Source organism: Gymnodraco acuticeps, unplaced genomic scaffold (assembly GCF_902827175.1).
Source record: "Gymnodraco acuticeps unplaced genomic scaffold, fGymAcu1.1, whole genome shotgun sequence".
Taxonomy (NCBI): domain Eukaryota; kingdom Metazoa; phylum Chordata; class Actinopteri; order Perciformes; family Bathydraconidae; genus Gymnodraco; species Gymnodraco acuticeps.
Window position 1 is genome coordinate 2,402,755 of NW_022991091.1, and position 18,294 is coordinate 2,421,048.

Below are 18,294 nucleotides of genomic sequence, written 5' to 3' on the forward strand. Positions count from 1 at the left end.
AAAGGCATTCAAATGCTGCCATTATATTGTGTAATAATTACTATAAACTGTTTTAATATGCTGTGTCTGAGGTGGATCCAAGACACAAGATATTTTGTTTTGTTGTTCCATTTTATCACAAGGCTTTGTTAATGGATTATTATTTTTCTCCCGTGCGTCTCCGGCATTTGCGTAAAGTAGGTTATTCCCTTATTTGAGTTTAGGGAAGTTAAGACGTTTGGGAAAAAAACCTCAGCTGTCAGTCTTGAGCACTCATAAAGACGACAAATAACACATACACAGCTCTAATGAAGGAGTTCACTTTGATATTTCCTCATTAAAACGTAACCTGAAGTAAAACAGTCTCCCATGCGGTGGTATTCATAACTCAAACATATGCAAATAAGATGGGGAATCTGCATCAAACAAACAGAAAAACATTTTAGTCAACTATCACCAGGGGACAAGGTGCTTTGATACGCGCCCTACTGCCGGAGCAGCAGAGGAATCTGAAGAGCGTTCACAGCTCCTCAAAGGTTTAGAGGTTTTATTCCTCTGCATTGTGGCCCATCTCCACCTAAACAAAAGCTGCATCACATTTCCATCACAAAGAGACATTGACAAACAATAAAAGAGGAATATTTGTCATGTGAGTGGGAAGAAGATTGTTTATTATACTGAAATAATGTGTTCCTTGTATTGTCACAGTATAATAAATCCTTAAATATAATATGTACAATTTGGGTTTTCAAATCGGCTATTAAAACCACAGTCAAGGTCACATTGTATTCTCATATAATAAACTTTATTTTATTTAAGATCTTTCCATCACCAACTTACTCTTAAATATTACACATTTTTATCAAAAGTGATTGCAGAACATAGCTCATGCCTACAATCGCTTGAATGAACATCACCCTGTACATTAGATAATCTGTAATCCAAAGGTAAACATAAAAAGAAAATTATTTCTTTAACAGCCATTCTGTCATGTCTCATACATATCAATGCGCGACCAGTCAAATCTATCACATTTATTGCTGATCTCGCTCACGCTGTGCAACTATGAACACTTGAAAAATACAATTCCAAATGTGGAACAATTGGTTCAGCAAAAGTGGGAAACATGTGTTCTACATCTTATAAGTGTTGGCCAAAAATGAACGAGCAATTAAAAAAAAAAAAAAAAGCAGTATAATCACGTGCATTGTAAATAATTAGTGTCAGCAACACCACTTTGAAGTTTTGAGTTAACTTTTAAAAATGGCTCTTCATGCAGCAAACAAAAATTCACATGAAAGGCTAGTGTACAGACCTTTTACCCTACAATGTTCTATTACAAAATGACAGTAAACAGCAAAGAGTGTTTGTAATTTGATAAATGAACCGTACCAAAATTAAATATTCACAAACACTCAATTACAAAAATTACAACATCCATGGAAAAGTTACCCTCCTGCAACACTGTATGTGTAGGATGTACACTGAACAAAAATATAAACGCAACACTTTTGTTTTTGCTCCCATTTTTCATGAGATGAACTCAAAGATCTAAAACATTTTCTATATACACAAAATAACCATTTCTCTCAAATATTGTTCACAAATCTGAAAAAAAAATCTGTGATAGTGAGCACTTCTCCTTGGCCGAGATAATCCATCCCACCTCACAGGTGTGGCATATCAAGATGCTGATTAGACAGCATGATTATTGCACAGGCGTGCCTTAGGCTGGCCACAATAAAAGGCCACTCTGAAACGTGCATTTTTGTTTTATTGGGGGGGTCGGGGGGGTCCGAAAACCAGTCAGTATCTGGTGTGAGGGGTAGGGTTAGGGTTAGGGTAATGTTGTGAATTAAGTGGCCCATGGTGGTGGTGGGTTTATGGTATGGGCAGGCGTATGTTATGGACGACGAACACAGGCCACTCGATTCACAACATTACCCTAACCCTAACCCTACCCCTACCACCAGATACTGACTGGTTTTCGGACCCCCCCAGACCCCCGCAATAAAGCAAAAATGCACGTTTCAGAGTGGCCTTTTATTGTGGCCAGCCTAAGGCACACCTGTGCAATAATCATGCTGTCTAATCAGCATCTTGATATGCCACACCTGTGAGGTGGGATGGATTATCTCGGCAAAGGAGAAGTGCTCACTATCACAGATTTTTTCAGATTTGTGAACAATATTTGAGAGAAATGGTTATTTTGTGTTTATAGAAAATGTTTTAGATCTTTGAGTTCATCTCATGAAAAATGGGAGCAAAAACAAAAGTGTTGCGTTTATATTTTTGTTCAGTGTATATTCAAAACAATATTCTATTTGCCCTTAAAGTAACCCAGACTATGCATTTAAAATACAGTACCTAACTCATGTAGTATGCAGACCTGTTTTACACACACAAATCAGAAATCTGCTTGTACCTCACATAACTTAAAGTTACGCATGCACACTTACATTACTATTAAGATCTTTATATTAAAGAAACAGAACTTTTCTGTCTATAAACACAAAATTAGCATAAAATACAGTACGTGGAGAGGTGATGGGCTTATTGAAAAGTATCATGTAGTAATGAAAAGGTTCTTAGTGGTATGATTTAGGTTGATAAAAGGTCAACTAAATTACTTACAGTAATGCCCCTTAAATGTAGAAAAAAAAAAAATTCTGAACAGACTTAGCCTTTTCAATTCAGTACCTTAGCTTCACATGGTACCACTGTCCAGTCCAGGTGTTTAGCTGCTTAGTGTTTCCAGTACTATCTCCTGTTGAAGAGGTCTTTGCGTTTCCGCAGCTCCTCCAGCACCCGGGCCCTGAACTGGGTCCAGTCCTCGTTCTGGAGCTGCTGGACGCCCAGGGCCACATGGAGCTCTTCAGATTGGCTCCGCAGGAAAGGATTGTACTGCTTTTCTTCTCCGATAGTGGAGGGACACTGGAAATAAAGCGCGTGTTAAAAAAAGAAACCCTCCTCAAAATGAATGTAGTCTCAATGACTCGTATGTCATTCATTCACAGAACAGGATTGTGTACCAAGTGGTTCCTGCCAACTAAAACCACCACTGCATTGCATTTCTGTATCTCTGCCTTTTAGTCAATAATAAATCACATTTTAACTTTCCCCTTTTATGCATTTAATTGAGAATACTCCACAATGATTGCCAATCCTTATAATACAACTCTAACTAACCAAAGTTAAAAAGCAGGGAAACAAGGAGTTAATGTTTTACTAGGAATTTGCTATTATCTTCCCTAATGTAAAGCTCTCATTCGTCTTCTGCAAAATAAGCAGTCAAGGAGCAAGAAGAGCTAAAGTTGCTAATTTGTTAACATGTCACTTGTGGGTGAAAGCACAGATGTAATTATTAACTTAATGACGGCTGTTGTTGTGCATGCTTTCTCACTGTCACAGCTTACTAGGACACTCGAAATAACAGAACCATTGTTGATGTTATTAGTAACACCTTTGCTTTTCCTGCTGTGACAAGTCAAAATTTCTGCCGCAGAAAAGCCCTTTTATTACCGATGTGTGAAACTGCCTCTAGTGCCATGCTGTATAGATGGCAGATAAAAACTCATCTAAATTCTGGATAGGCACTTCACTCAACAGTGAACCTTTGCTCTGCTGCAGATGAGACTTGAGTGTGAGAGCCCGGGAGAACAGCGCTGTGAAAGCAGGTGATAAAGCTTTCTTTCCAGGTGCTGAATCCTCTCTGGGATGGCGTGCTATGGAGGCATAACACAGGCCATAGATCATTCTCACCGTGCACAGCTTCTGGGCACGCTGCAGCAGCACCCACTGAGATTTGTTTTCCCTGGCAGCGTTACGAGGCTCGACCTCAGCAGCAAACAGGAGGTTGTCCTCAGCATATTCATGACCTGAGGAAAAGCCATGGGACACAGAAATAAAGTTTACATGCACAACGACACTTAAACGTTTCGAGCCTCCCAAAAGCCCTTTATGGGACTTTATAAAAAATGACTATGGAGGTACAGAAATGAAGCCAGAGCAACACATTTAAACCACATCTACATCACAAAATGTTCCTACCAGGCCATAATAAAGTTTCATCACTTAAGGAGGCGACTGTGTCCAGAGATGACAGCATTGTTGTGGAACTACCTTCGAACGTTCTCCCTGAAAACAAGAACAGGTTGTTGTTACTAATCTTAACTTAACAGGTTATGTGTTTAATCAAGCCTTAGAAGGTAAACTATCTGAATGTTAGAAGACTGCACTTTAAAATTAAAATACTTAAAATTGTTCAAATAGTGGAGAGAAAAAAACATTTTCCGAGGTCATGAAGGTTGTTAATCCATACTGGAAATGGAAAGTGAAGTCAGTCAAAGTCAACATTATTGACAATCTTCTGTGTGTTAGATACAGACAGGGATATCGAAATGCTGATTCTCACAATCCAAAGGAATACAAGTTTAAATATAGAAAGATACCTACATAATCAAACATAAATATCATATCACAAATTCCCACATTAAGGGGCATCAATATAAAATAAAAATATATTTACGTAAAATAAATTGCAATTTTTTTTAAATCAAGCTGTGTTTAATAGCTGGTTGCTGGTTAGTAATTGTAACTTTGCCCTGCAGTACTCCAAAGAGTACACAAGATGCTGATATTGCATAATGAAACAAAACAACACCACCCATTATTATAGTTCAGACCTGCGGATCACATGTATTTACATTATCTTTAACTCCAGGGGATGGGTGTGTAAAACAATATAGGTAATAACAAATGAATTAATAACAAGACATGGCATTGTCAAGGCCCTGTTACATTTGAAAGCAAAAATTAACGTGCATGGTTTCACTACTTGCATGTAATAGCAGTGTAGAGAAAGAATGACAGTGATATGCATTGGACATTAGTGCCCTGTGTGTGTTTGTATTTTCGTGTGTGTATAAGCATCCAAAGGAGGCATATGAGCCAGCGCTATGAATTCAAAATGCATTCCCCGTACAAGACATATAGGAGCTGTACAAAACTACCATTCTTGAGGTCTTACATTTAGATAAGCCGCTAGGTATCTGCACACTGCACATGTTGGATTCTAACATAGAGATAATCCAGTACAGAATAGACTGCTCATAAGTACTCTACCTTTACCCTCCCACACTCCTGAATGCCTGTTTCACAGGATGGTTTGTGGTTCTTAAAATATCATTCTATATAAAAAAACAATCAGGAGAAATAATTACATATTCAAGTCTACTTTTTCACGGGTAGATTTCTGCATGAGGACCATAATGCATATCTGACTGTATCCAGCACATTATTTAGCTTAGCATTAGCAAAAAAACAATTCACTATGACCTTGTGGCCCCATTAAGTGGTACAAAGAGTCACATTATGTGTAGAAGGACTCTACAGCAAACATACACCCCACAGAGGTTCTCTTTTACTGTGTGTCATGTGATTCACATAAACTCGTTTTTTCACTGCTGTATGATTATCTTTATGATGGATCCCCCCTTCTGTTACTCACCACATCCGGAGAGGAACACCAGGTCACCGGAGAAGAGGCTGGATGGGGCGTCGACCGTCTGGCCGTCCAGGAGGTAGATCATGTGACCCACTGTGTGTCCCGGAGTGAAGAGGGCTTTAAAGTGCAGACGGCCCACTGTTACTGAATCCTTGTGTGAGAGAGGGCTGGGAAAACAAACAAACAAACACTGGAAATGACTACCTTGCAGTTGTTTGCCTCCACCAACCAGTCAGGTTTTAGTTTACTGACAAAAATGGCATTGCATCATTCTTTTATCCTTTTCAACATTTGAGTGAAGTTGTCTTAATTAGCATATACATTCTGTTATGGTTTATGTAGGGGAATTGGACATCATCACTGGGGGAAATACACTTGAATCCAGTGGTTTGGACGATGTTGAGCTTAGGGTAGCCACATACTTCAGCAGTTTATACGGAACAGTTCATCATACAATGATAATGCACCGTGCAGTCAGCTGCTTCCATTGCTAACAGAGGGGACAGGATGATTCTGTGCAAAGCCGTGTGAGCGGTGACTTACTGCGTGAGGCCAGGAATGTTATCAGCGGTGTTTCCGTATACTCTGCATGAGCTGTGAATCCTTTTCAACCCTTTGTTTCCCCCACTGTGATCCCTGTCAATAGAACAGAAAGCCGACGTTTGCCAGTATTGTGGACACATTCAAATATTGCGCATTGCTCCTCGTGTTTTTATACAAAAACTCACCAATGCTTGTGTGTGCAGAGTATTGCTTCGAGAGTCACTCCCTCTTCCTCAAGAACTGCCTGAAAGATTACAAATGCTGTCACAACCGTCAATTACCATATTAAAGATAACCTCAGGAACACTGTATTCAAAAGCCTTTTGAGCTGCAAAATACTTCAGTCTATTGACACAGTACAGCAATGGCAATTTTGCTCGTGGGATTGTAATGGATGCTTCTGAGAATGCAATAACGTTGATATCTCACCCTTGGCAGCACTTCAGAGGTGTGGTAAACCTACATCATTTAACTGAATTTGAAAGCAATCATTTATTTCAAGGAGATCTAGAAAATATTATAACTGTCTTCGGCAGTGTGTAAAGCAAACATGAAGGTGTAATTGCAGAGGATCTGCATAGTTTCATGGATATAAAAGCACCTTACAGACAAAAGAGTCTTTGAAGTGTTACATAAACACAATGCACACATCTGACAGTAGAGGCATTCACCTGCACTTTTTGAGGGTCTGCAGGGTCTACAACGACTGCAACACTGGAGGCTGTGTCGATCACAAGGTAGCTGTAGTTGTCAGAGAGCACCGGAATGGGAATAATTTTAATACCTGCGGGCAGACAAATCAGGATAACAAAATTAAGTATTTGGGTCAATATTAAACCTTATTTATTTAGAATGATCAAAATAGACTATTAATGTTAATGGTATGTAATTAAATGATAGCACATTTGCACTGACAATAACACAATATGCTTGTATACTGTACACCACATGCACTGTGTTTGGTTTGAACAAACAACCGTCTTACAAAAATGAAGGAGTAAGAGCAACACTGTGTACAAAAAGTAACCTGTAAATCCAGACTACTGCTTACCATTGAACTCCATTGGCTGAGATGTGGAGTGTCCAGCAGGGTACTGTTCTCTGGCTTTCCTCATTTGCCTCTTGTAGTACAAGTAGCCAAGTCTGGTCTTAGTGTAGAGTGTGTACCTGGGAAATAGTGCACAGGTTTAAGTGGCAAGCATTAATAATGCTAACCTAACCACAACATGAAGTTATCATCTTTCTAAATGACAAGGAGGTCACACGTACCCAAGTGAAACATCTACAAATGTACAATGGTGCTAAAAGTACTCAGATGTTTTACTTAAGAAAAGTAGCAATACTTAATTGTAAAACTACTCAAAAAACAGTAATTCAAAAATATGACTTAAGTAACAGTACAAAAGTATATTGGCCTCAAAATATGCTCAAGTACCAAAATGCCTAGTACACGTTATGCCTAGTGGCCCATTTCAGAATCATAACATTACATTAGAGATTCAGATCATTGATGCATTAATGTGTTTATAACAAATCGTAAATGTAGAGCTAATTCGAAATACATGGTATACTGCTTTTGAATACCCTAACTTATATATATATGTTTAGTTATTAGTTGATTTATTTAAACCAATGTAGTATGTACCAACTAGTAACTTAAGCTGTCAAATAAATGTAGTGTAGTAAAAAGTACATTATTGGCTTTCGAAATGTAGTGGAGTAGAATAATAATAAAGTAGCATACAATTGGAATACTCAAGTAAAGCCCAACTATATCAAAATGGTACTCAAGCACAATACTTGAGTAAATATACTTCATTACATTCCACCACTGCAAATGTAGTATGGCCAAAGCGCTAACTAGCTACACCAGTAAAACCATAGGATAAAATACCAAAACATATCAGAGTGTGTTCTATCAAAGCAGCACAAGATAGTAGTAGATCATGCAGAAGAATCTGATCTTGCAGATATAACTTTTCTGTTTGTATGTACGCCGAATAAAACAGTTACTGATGTCGTTTAAGGAAATGCTTCGACCAGACTGTCAGGGGTAGAACTTTTGACGACTGGCAAAGTGGCTTAAATGTGGAGAATAATTGAATACAGTCCGGTGGGTCGGCCTCTGAATAAGAATGACAAGATGTTGCTCAGCTACGCTAGCGAGAATCACTGCAATGAAAACTAAACATGTTTATATTAAGAAGGTCATAATATACTCACGCGATTCGGAACAACGGCTTCTCTGTGCGGGCCATTATGTTGCTGAATACTTTTCTCCAATGCACTTGTACTTTGCGTCTGTGGCGAACACATAAACATAAGAAACAGAAGAAGGATGCGGTGGCAACCAGCGTTACCATCCAGTCAGGAAGCGCCATAGCCCCTAAGCGGAACGTAATGACGTTTCATGGGACACGCACACCCCGGAAGCGAGGAGATAAATAAAACAAATACAATACAGCGATATCGTTTTCATAATGAATTATTTTAATTTGTCTTAAAGACCTTAAATTAATAAAAAATAAATGTATGTAAAAAGCCCTAGCCTTTTGTTGTAAATACTTTAATTTATTTAATTCCTTTAATGTCTTGTGAAGTTCTGCTTTGTTTATTATTGGCTTCTGTATGCACCTGTCCCTTTTTCTATTTTTTTATTTGAAGACTCTGAAAGCCATGTTAAAGAATAATTAAGAAAATAAATCAATACTGTTGCAATTGTAAACCATGTTTATTTTTATTTTATATCTCACATCCATGGAATCTATGGTCTATGGAAGTTAATTTTTGCCACCAAAAGGGGAAAAATAGTCAAATTAATTCTGAGTAACTGTCTCAAAATGATGACTTTGCATCATAAGATAATGAGAAGCGTTCTTAAAAAAGACTCACTATTTCATTAGAGCAAAAACAACCATCAGATAGCAGTAATAATGATTAGATAATTAAATTATAATAATGAGATAGTAAATGGTGGAAATTGGCTTCCAAAATATGCACTGTGTACTTCTAATGTTTTTCCTTTCCCCCCCCAAAAAAATGTGTTGTTGTTTCTCTCTATGACACATTCATTTTTAGAAATTATTTTGAGCTTAATTAACCCTGTTCCAAAATTAACCCCACCTCCACAAAAAACATGTTTGTTTTAATATTAGCCCTGCGTTAAAGTGACTAATCTATACAGAATGATACATCTATGCTACAACAAAATTCCACCTTAATTAAATAATGAATTCATAGTATGACGTCAATATGGAATCAAGCCTGTTTCAGTAGACTTCTAAATAATATAGCAACACTTAACATTCCTGCTATGACATTGGTTAACTTTATAGGCTACAGCTCTAAGTCCGACAATACAGTCAACAATTGGGTCAACTAAGATGTGAATATGATTTTGTACAAAAAAATCCTCAGGAAGAATGCTTAACATGGTAAAAATGAACTCATTGTTAGGAGATGTTTTACCTAGTTGTGTGTAGGACAGTCTGTGGTGTTGGTTTTTCAGTTGTATTTTTATTATTTTGAGTAGGAACCTGAGCAACCGGAGTGCCCATGCTTTCTAAAACACATCAGTGTAAGTTTCAGTGAACGTATCCTATTACAGGGATGCCATCCTCCCGTGGTGAAGCTTAAGACTGCATACCCCAAGAGAGAAAGGACGAAGGCACCACTGATCCCATCTCAGGCTAAAGCCAACAGGTGAGTACAATTTCTTTCTTTTATAGTTTTGATTGATGCATGTTTTTATTTCCATCATTGTCCTCATATAATTTGTTAACCACCAATAGGTTGTTTTATATGGTGTATTTATTTGTTCACATGCAGAGTTGGTCCAGCACATAAATAAAACAAAAAAGTTCACCTTTGTTGGTTGTGTTGTAGTTTTTGTGCACATTATTTGATTGAGCTATTATAACAATGAAAGTATAAGAGTTGATAACATTTCATTTAATAACTGTTTAACAGTATGAACAGATATGAGTAGCAAGTTAGATGTTATGGCTTACCTTGTATATTAAGATAAGATAAGATAAGACTTTATTTATCCTGAAGGAAATTGTTGTGCCAGAATGACAAAGATACAATAAACACAGTAGCATAATAACAGAACTGTACACCATTCTATTGTCAATATGCCATCTGTTGATGACATGTATAATTCTGCTCATCAACACTTATTCTCTCAACAGGGTAAGATCATGACTTCTAAAACTGATGATCCTCCACCTTACGAGGATGCAGTTCACCAACCTAAGTATGGAAACTACCCCAATCAGCAGCAAGATGGCTCCCCTCTTCCACCACCTCCATCTTACAGCCCCAGCCCCGGCCCTCCAGGCTACTGGGGCCAGGAAGGCGTCTACCCGCAGGCCGGGACGTGGGCAGCCCCTGGCTACTCTCCATCTCGGAGGCCCACCACAATACCGACTCTGTCTGCCGGAGTGCATGCATCAGACCAAGGTTCTGTGGATATGTTACAAGACGTTGTTGATGAAACCATGCATTATATTTAGATAACTTCCACATTTAATAAGTATAAATGATAATTTAACTATCCCAATTCTGCAGGAGACATGGATGACTTTATGAGCTCGCAGTGGGAAAGCACAGCTGTTCGGCATTCCTTCATTAGAAAGGTAAATATATATATTTGTTTATCAAGTGTTTCTGTGCCAATGATGTCATGTAGGCTTACGCCACTGAAATGTGTTCTTGTGTGCTCAACAGAACTGCTTGGTTTTGTGTTTGTGGGCAGGTTTACTTGATTTTAACAGCACAGCTTGCCGTCACCTTTTCAGTTGTCGCTGTCTTTACATTTGTGTAAGTGTCCCTGTTCATTGTATGCAGTATAATATATTCCAAAGCTTAATGTATCTGATGTTGATGAGGAGCATTTCACTCTGAGTAATCCCTATGTCTTTGCTGTCATAGTAAACCAGTGAGGCTGTTTGTCATCAGATATCCTGGCATCTACTGGGCATCTTTGTGAGCTACACTCTAGGAAGAAAACAAAAAACATCACCATTTTCAGTCCAATTAGATTTAAACCTTTACATAAACATCACTGTACTTCCATGGCATGCTGTTAAATACAATCACATTAATAGTGTTTTTTTTCCTCCATAGTGTGGTATATTTTATGGTTTACTGCATTCTTGTCTGCTGCAAAGGACCGAGGTAAGCATGTCCTGACATTACTGATCCAGTGAGAAAATCATTTTACTACTGATAATGTCATGTGTTATTCATATTTGACACCATTGTTGTTCAGGAGGCGTTTCCCATGGAATCTTGTGCTGCTGGGGGTATTTGTAAGTATTCTTTGTTAGAGTGTGTATGAGCTAGTAGATCGATATGGATAAACTAAAAACCATAATATAACTGGAAGAATAAAAACCAAACAAAGAAAGGCAGTAAGATAGAAAAAACAAAACATTTTCATTCATGTTTTATGTTGCAGACTCTGGCCTTGTCTTACATGTCTGGAACAATTTCGAGGTTTGTTTTTTCACTCCAGTTCAAGCAATAAACTGCAATATAAACAGTACATATTTGATGATTTCACCCTGATATTTTATGTTTTGATCGCTATGTGTCTTTTACAGCTATTATGAAACAAAGGCAGTGTTTCTGGCCATGGGAATAACAGCAATAGTTTGCATCGCTGTCACAATCTTCTGCTTCCAAACCAAGGTAGATGTAGATGTGAACTGCGCCTCTCTGTAGCTCAGTAGCCCGTGTCTGTCAGAGGATGTCTTTGTTGTCAGTGTAAAAGAACTCCTTTGTCTCGCGTTACAATGGGGCACTGGGTTCCTTTAAATATTTATAACATTTCAGGATAAGATGTGAATCCAACTTCTCTGTCTGATGCAACTGCAGATGAATGAATTACATGTTTTGCCTGGAACATGACATATCTACCGAATAACAATTCTTTCAAACGATTCTGACTGCTCTTTCATGTGGCTTGAAGCCTATTACCTTTACTTTCATCCCGTTTCTCCTCACAGGTGGACTTCACCTCCTGCGGGGGACTTCTCTGCATTGCGTCCGTTGTGCTCATGATCATTGGGATTGTTACCGGCGTTGTCCTGTCTTTCCAATATGTGAGGACTCTGGTCAAATGTATTCTCTCTACTCTGGGTTTCTCAGTGTGAGGAATATCAGCTCAGGGTGTTACTCTGCGACTGATTTCACATTCACAGGCCTTTCTTATGTCACTCAACAGGTTCCGTGGTTGCATATGCTCTATGCTGCAATTGGAGCCGTCATTTACACTCTGGTGAGTTTACTCTCACATGAATTTGTAGGAGAGTGTTTTTGAGTCTTGTATCTATTGTTGTCAACACATCATTACAAGTGAGACCTATCAACCAGCTGAAAATTGGATTTCTAGAGCCTTAATCCATCAGGTTTGTCTTGGTTTTTGTGTAAGAAAACAAGGCCATTAGTAACATTTATCAACATTTAATTAAACATGATCAGTGAATTTCATTGTCATTTTACTTCTAGATCTTTAAATATCTCTAGCCAAGTTTGAGGCACTGGTGGGATGGCTGTCAGAAGCTACTTCTACCACTCACTTTAGTCCAAAATAGAATAGCTTGATGACTATTGGATCCGCTGGTGTCAAATTGTGTAGAGACATTCATGGTTCCAGGGGTGTATCCCAAAAAAACATTTAATTCCCTCCCACCTTTCCTGTAGTAGGTCAAATATTTCAAAATACAGTTGATGATTGGCACAAAAATACATGGATGTATCTAAAGGGCCCTAGTGGTATTTTACTCCTACCACCATCATTTCATAATTTGTATTTATTCAATACTAACTTTCAAAAATATTGGCATTACCATGGCCTCAGGTTTACTTTGTATATCAGCAACATTAGGTATGTCTTTGCTAAGATGGTAAATATTAGCCCGTTTTAGCACTTTGCTCAAAGCCACTAATGTAGGCCTAGATGTAAACTTGAGGCATCTTGTATGGGCTCAGAACAGTCTCATAATACACACATGCACACAGAAGGATTCACACTTGTATTTCATGATCCGCAAAAGGATTCAAACTTGTATTTCCGGATCCACACTTGTGTTTTTCAATGCACACACAAATGTGTTCCGTTTCATATACATGTAAATAAAATCCAAATACTGACATTTTTTTACATATGTATTTTTGATCCTCACATATTTGCTTTCCGTTAAAAACCTTTGAACCTGCAAACACAAACCGCTTTCTGTGCACGGATCGCTGTGCATTCGTGTGTGGGTTTTTTTTAGACTCCCCTGACGCTCAGCCGATTCGTACTTGTAATTTTTTCTATCTATAGTCAATCAGATGTCTCCTCAATTCTAAGCCAATCACATGAGCGCGCCCCCACGAGGGTAGATTTCTTGCGTTGACGACGTAGCGCTTCATGTACGCATTTTGCGCAGTCCGGAGCTGACAGGTCCATGGAGCCTGCCTGCAGGCGCTAATCTCAGGACACCTCCACTCTCAGTACAGCGCCACTTTCCGAACAGGAAATGCACGCAAATACAAGCCTTTATATTATTAAGGTACAGCGCCACTTCCCGAACCATTGATGAATGCTTGTGTACACAAAAACGGCAGGCAAAACCGTTTTAAATGTGTGTTTCCTGTGTGGCGAATAGCTGCTTTATTTATGTCTGTATGAAGTTGTTGTGAGTGTGGAGGGAGCAGCTACAGGTTAGCTTAGCCTAATCGATCAGTGCACTACGAAGCCAGTGCTAGACAGTGAACTGTCAACGGGGGGGAGCCCCGCCGGTCATTATCGGCCGATATTCACTCTTAATAGTTTGATCGGTGCTCTCTATAAAGGCCGATCAGGAGAGCTGGATCTGATCGATATGGACATAAACGTGTTTCAGGCTTGGCCCGTCACTTTAAGGGTAGCAGCCACAAGGGGTTGTGGGTTTTGTGGTGTGTGTGTGTGTGTAAAATTTGATGGCCAAGGTGAAGTGCGGAGTTATGAAGAGTTAAAGTAACTAGTCTGTATGTAGGCCTATACAATACAGTGTCAATGTAACTGATTAGCCTGAAGAACGTGAATAAACGGAGGTTCTTCCCACGGCACCCGAACGCCCCGTTTGCATCCTTTTCCCCCTCGAAATGTCTGGGCAGCTGGTTACCCGCTGACAACGAGCCAAGTCAGACACCACCGGTGTGTAACCGAAACTACGGTTTCGGTGCCAAGATACCGTTAGTAAAAAGGTAACAAACGCGAGTTAAGTATTATAACCGGACGCGAGAGATAGATCAGATCAGCTGCTGAGTCTGACGGAGACACGCAGCTCTGCATGATCACCTGATGCTCCGCCCTCTGTTTAGCGAGCTGACCGGACAGCGCAAAATGCGTATATGAAGTGTAATGAACGCAATAAATCATACCCTCGTGGGGGCGCGCTCATGTGATTGGCTTAGAATGAAGGAGACATCTGATTGGCTATAGATAGAAACAATTACAAGTACGAATCGGCTGACCGTCAGGGGAGTCTAAAAAAAACCACACACGAATGCACAGCGATCCGTGCACAGAAAGCGGTTTGTGTTTGCAGGTTCAGGGGATTTAAATGGAAAACAAATATGTGAGGATCAAAAATACATATGTAAAACTTTTTTCTGTATTTGGATTTTATTTACATGTATATGAAACGGAACACATTTGTGTGTGCATTGAAAAACACAAGTGTGGATCCGGAAATACAAGTTTGAATCCTTCTGTGTGCATGTGTGCATTATGAGACTGTTCTGAGTCCATATCTTTGTGCATAGATGGAAACTCTAGTCTAGTAGTGGTACCCAAGGAAATGCCAGTGTCACAAAACATTCATATTCATTCAGATATGGAAGAAATTGTCAAATGTCTGGCCAGCTTTGTTCAGATATATGTCTTTCACTAGTGTTAAACAGACAGTGTGCCCAAGCAATTATTGTAACAGTTACAATATCTACAAATGATATGTGATTCCACTTAATGCGTGAGATTAATAAAAAATGAAAAAGTACATCATCTGTGTATAATACCATCCTGCTCTCATCAACAGATTAACACATATTTCTAATTCTGCTTTTTTACTTCTCTCCCTCTGTTGTAGTTTTTGGTATACAACACCCAGCTGCTCGTTGGAAACCGTGAGTTGGCCATCAACCCAGAGGAGTACATCTTTGGAGCGCTCTCTCTCTACATTGACATTGTTCACATCTTCCTCTTCGTCCTTCAAGTCGGGGGAGCCGCCACTGAATGAGCCCACGTGGTCAGAGCACACCCAGTTTGGACTTACAGTATATTGTTTTTTGACGTTTGTCATAATGCTAGCGCGTCAGTAAGAATGTTTTACTACCAGCTTAATACGGTGAATTTCCAAACTTTGAATTTAACTTCATATAACATATTTTTTTACGTCTGTAACACTAAAGCACTTTGAAGTTGGTGCTGTGAATGAGGATAATCAAGCATAATGGTTGTTTTCTAAGATTTTTTCTTCTAAGATTTTGTCATTTACCATTTTCAAATGGTATTTTTAGATCATGCGTGCATCATGTAGCATGAGAGAAAATGGAAAAACTGAGAACCATGTATTTGTTGAAGTTTTTATTATTATTTTGTGTTCAGTTCTCTTATGACATACAAAACACCTGTAGTTACAGGAACACTGCTGAGACCACAATCATTAGTCCTTAGTCTGTGCTGGTAGTAGGAGGGACTCTTCTGTGTTAACGTGTTTTTAACATAGAAAAAGACAAACACTGAGTTGATTCAAAGATGAATTAAGTGTATGCAGCTCTACAGGAAGTTCCAGCCAACTCCTTTTTCTCTTTTGTATGTTATTTGTTGTTGTAAGACAGCCCTGTACACCTATCAATAAAGTACATGCCTCTGTTGCAAATGCATAATTCTCCCATCTTATTGGTTAGTCAAAGTGGCACATTAGAGTCATAGGGTGGCACTTGCTCCTATTCTCTCCCTCTATATGTATTGTGGTATTGTATTAGTATTGTTTCCCATCACCAGCATCTTCTTTGTGGTTGAGTCTTCAGGGTGTGAGGCGTTTAGGGTCACGTGGGAACATGGAGGTCTGACGAATGTTGTGGAGGCCGAGGTACAGCATGCACACTCTCTCCAGGCCTGGAAGACATGACAGCTCAATTAAAACCTTTATTTTATAAAGAAAACCTAACTGGAGCCATTTTAACATCCAGTTTATTTTTTAATTATTTTACCTTTTAAGTCAAGAGATGTCAAATTCACAGATCATACGAAACATTTTAATTAAAAATGTGTATATGTTAGACTGAATAAATAAGCATTAATTCATAGAATATTATTGATGGGAAATTGATAAAAGATACATTATAACAAATATACGCACATCCAATCATCTAAGGTGTCACCTTTAACAGGATTGATCATTAGAAATGTTGTGTGCTGTATACATTACACTTTTTATTATCTTTCTCAACATCATTTTAATATTCTAATGGTTAATTGTATTTATTTCAATTAAAATATTCTTAAATGTTAGGTAAATCAAGTAATCTTTTAACCATTTACTTGTCATTTGTTTGATTGTTCACTTATTACTAGGAATACAATATATTCTAGTTTTGTCTCCAGTGTGTTTGCTTGAACAGATAATCCTTACCAATGCCTCCGCCTCCATGTGGGGGGGGCTCCATAACGGAAGGAGTCGATGTAAGACTTGATCTTCTCCAGATCTATAGTATTAAAAAAGAAACAGGATGCTGAAGGACATGGATTGAACTCTTCTCAAACGATCCATTCAACACATTTGTAATTCGATCTGGTGACCACTAGAGGGAGACAGAACTCATATGCAGGTCACTTGATGCCTCTTTATCAGAGCCTCTCTTACCGATCTGGTGATGCATGGCCCTCTCAGTCAGCAGCTGAGCGTCGTGGACCCTCTGAGCTCCAGACAGGATCTCCTCTCCCCTCATGAACATGTCGTAGGAGTTGGAGTATTTCTGGACAAAAACATAAAAGAATAATCACCCATGAGGTCAACAATCTGTTCAAATAAAGAAGGGACGAACACAGAGACAGCTAAACATAAAGATTTCAAAAAGTTGAAAGAAGAGTCTGGATCAACACAGGAACACAGTGGTGCACATTTCCACAAACAGCTCAAAATGGCTGAACACGTCCAAAAAAACTGGTTGAAAAAAATGGCACTAATATGTTTATTTTTCCATATAGGTATCAACAATATAAGTAGAAAATAGCAGTGCATTTTTTGTGGCTCTGCTAGCATGTTTTACATTTGTCATGACCTCACTGCAGGGAGCTTTACTTGTTCAGCTAAATCCTGTGCGTTGCATATCAGCCTTTTTACATCCAGCTGAGAACAGACGGTTGAAGAATCTGTAGCGAGTCGAAAGCTGCTCTCTGGACATAATGGGAGTTTAACTTCAGGTCAAACACAAAACTTGTTTGAAAAGATTGACATAGCACTTGTTCCTGTAGATGTCTTACTATGCAGCCAATAAGTGTGTGTGCTGTATGAGTAAGTGAGAGACTTACAGCGTTGTTGGGATCAGGCATGGTGTAGAAGGGTCTCACAGCCAGGGGGTATTTATCCAGCACATAGAAGTCAGTATCATACTGAGGAAGAACATATGTAAAATAACAACAGTCAACAGATGTTTGTATCAAGACTTTCTGAATAGATACATTTAGAGATATAGTCTCTAAATTAAGACTATGTCTCTTCTCTCCTTGTATAATTTAAAGGTCACCTATTATGCAAAATCCACTTCTTCATGTCTTTTATACATAAGCATGTGTCCCCTCTGTGTAAAGACATTCTGAAAGTTTCAGGAAAAAAGATTTGCTCACTTTTTGTCTCCCCCCCTTATCACCTGAATCTCCTCCTAGAGCACCATTGTGTTCTTTTTAACCAAATCTCTCTCAGCGGGGCGTGGGGATTGGCTCCTTATTTTCATCTAAAGTAACAGACACTTTTGAAACAGGGCTGAAACAGAGGGGATTATGGGATGCTACAATGCATGATCTGTTTGGTATTTGGAGCCAAACACTTCAGAGACATGTTTTGTATATATTTGAGACCTATAATATATTGATGAAAAACAGTCTACTAGGGGACCTTTAACATGACATAATGAGCTATAGACACATCTTAGACACCGGCCTCCACACTACAGGATACATGTTTTAAGGATGTCCCTTGTGTACGTTTTATAAAATCGGCCAACAT

The 18,294-nt window shown here is 38.8% G+C and overlaps 3 protein-coding genes across 3 annotated transcripts in view; 1 reads left to right on the forward strand and 2 right to left on the reverse strand.

Annotated features, from left to right (window-relative positions):
- Positions 1 to 2,669: 2,669 nt before the first annotated feature.
- Positions 2,670 to 8,415, reverse strand: pnkd (PNKD metallo-beta-lactamase domain containing). Its single transcript, XM_034236926.1, has 9 exons — positions 8,252 to 8,415; positions 7,080 to 7,195; positions 6,700 to 6,812; positions 6,214 to 6,272; positions 6,029 to 6,121; positions 5,489 to 5,652; positions 4,030 to 4,116; positions 3,742 to 3,857; positions 2,670 to 2,913 (listed from the first exon to the last, which is right to left on the reverse strand). Exons 1-9 carry the CDS (start codon positions 8,407 to 8,409, stop codon positions 2,740 to 2,742), a joined length of 1,080 nt encoding a protein of 359 aa, XP_034092817.1. The 5' UTR covers positions 8,410 to 8,415; the 3' UTR covers positions 2,670 to 2,739.
- Positions 8,416 to 10,230: 1,815 nt separating this feature from the next.
- LOC117560080 (protein lifeguard 3-like) lies at positions 10,231 to 15,569 on the forward strand. The gene is made up of 11 exons (XM_034236837.1): positions 10,231 to 10,492; positions 10,601 to 10,668; positions 10,788 to 10,852; positions 10,964 to 11,017; positions 11,159 to 11,209; positions 11,304 to 11,343; positions 11,493 to 11,530; positions 11,638 to 11,725; positions 12,043 to 12,138; positions 12,261 to 12,314; positions 15,154 to 15,569. Exons 1-11 carry the CDS (start codon positions 10,231 to 10,233, stop codon positions 15,301 to 15,303), a joined length of 966 nt encoding a protein of 321 aa, XP_034092728.1. The 3' UTR covers positions 15,304 to 15,569.
- Positions 15,570 to 15,635: 66 nt separating this feature from the next.
- dars1 (aspartyl-tRNA synthetase 1) overlaps positions 15,636 to 18,294 on the reverse strand; it is a 32,607-nt gene continuing 29,948 nt past the window's right edge. The window contains exons 15-18 of the mRNA XM_034236835.1: positions 17,601 to 17,681; positions 16,933 to 17,044; positions 16,702 to 16,774; positions 15,636 to 16,184 (exon numbers count right to left, since the gene is read on the reverse strand). Of these exons, the coding sequence (XP_034092726.1) occupies positions 16,115 to 16,184; positions 16,702 to 16,774; positions 16,933 to 17,044; positions 17,601 to 17,681 (336 nt within the window). The 3' untranslated portion in view covers positions 15,636 to 16,114. The remainder of the gene's footprint in view (positions 16,185 to 16,701; positions 16,775 to 16,932; positions 17,045 to 17,600; positions 17,682 to 18,294) is intronic.

Excerpts from the sequence above, each read along its gene's own strand:
- pnkd (XM_034236926.1), bottom strand. The coding sequence starts at position 8,409 with ATGGCGCTTCCTGACTGGATGGTAACGCTGGTTGCCACCGCATCCTTC. Across the intron at positions 6,122-6,213 it reads CTCTGCACACACAAGCATTG|GGATCACAGTGGGGGAAACA; the intron begins GTGAGTTTTTGT and ends TTCTATTGACAG. Across the intron at positions 5,653-6,028 it reads AACATTCCTGGCCTCACGCA|CCCTCTCTCACACAAGGATT; the intron begins GTAAGTCACCGC and ends TTGTTTTCCCAG.
- LOC117560080 (XM_034236837.1), top strand. The coding sequence starts at position 10,231 with ATGACTTCTAAAACTGATGATCCTCCACCTTACGAGGATGCAGTTCAC. Across the intron at positions 12,139-12,260 it reads TTGTCCTGTCTTTCCAATAT|GTTCCGTGGTTGCATATGCT; the intron begins GTGAGGACTCTG and ends GTCACTCAACAG. Across the intron at positions 12,315-15,153 it reads GAGCCGTCATTTACACTCTG|TTTTTGGTATACAACACCCA; the intron begins GTGAGTTTACTC and ends CCTCTGTTGTAG.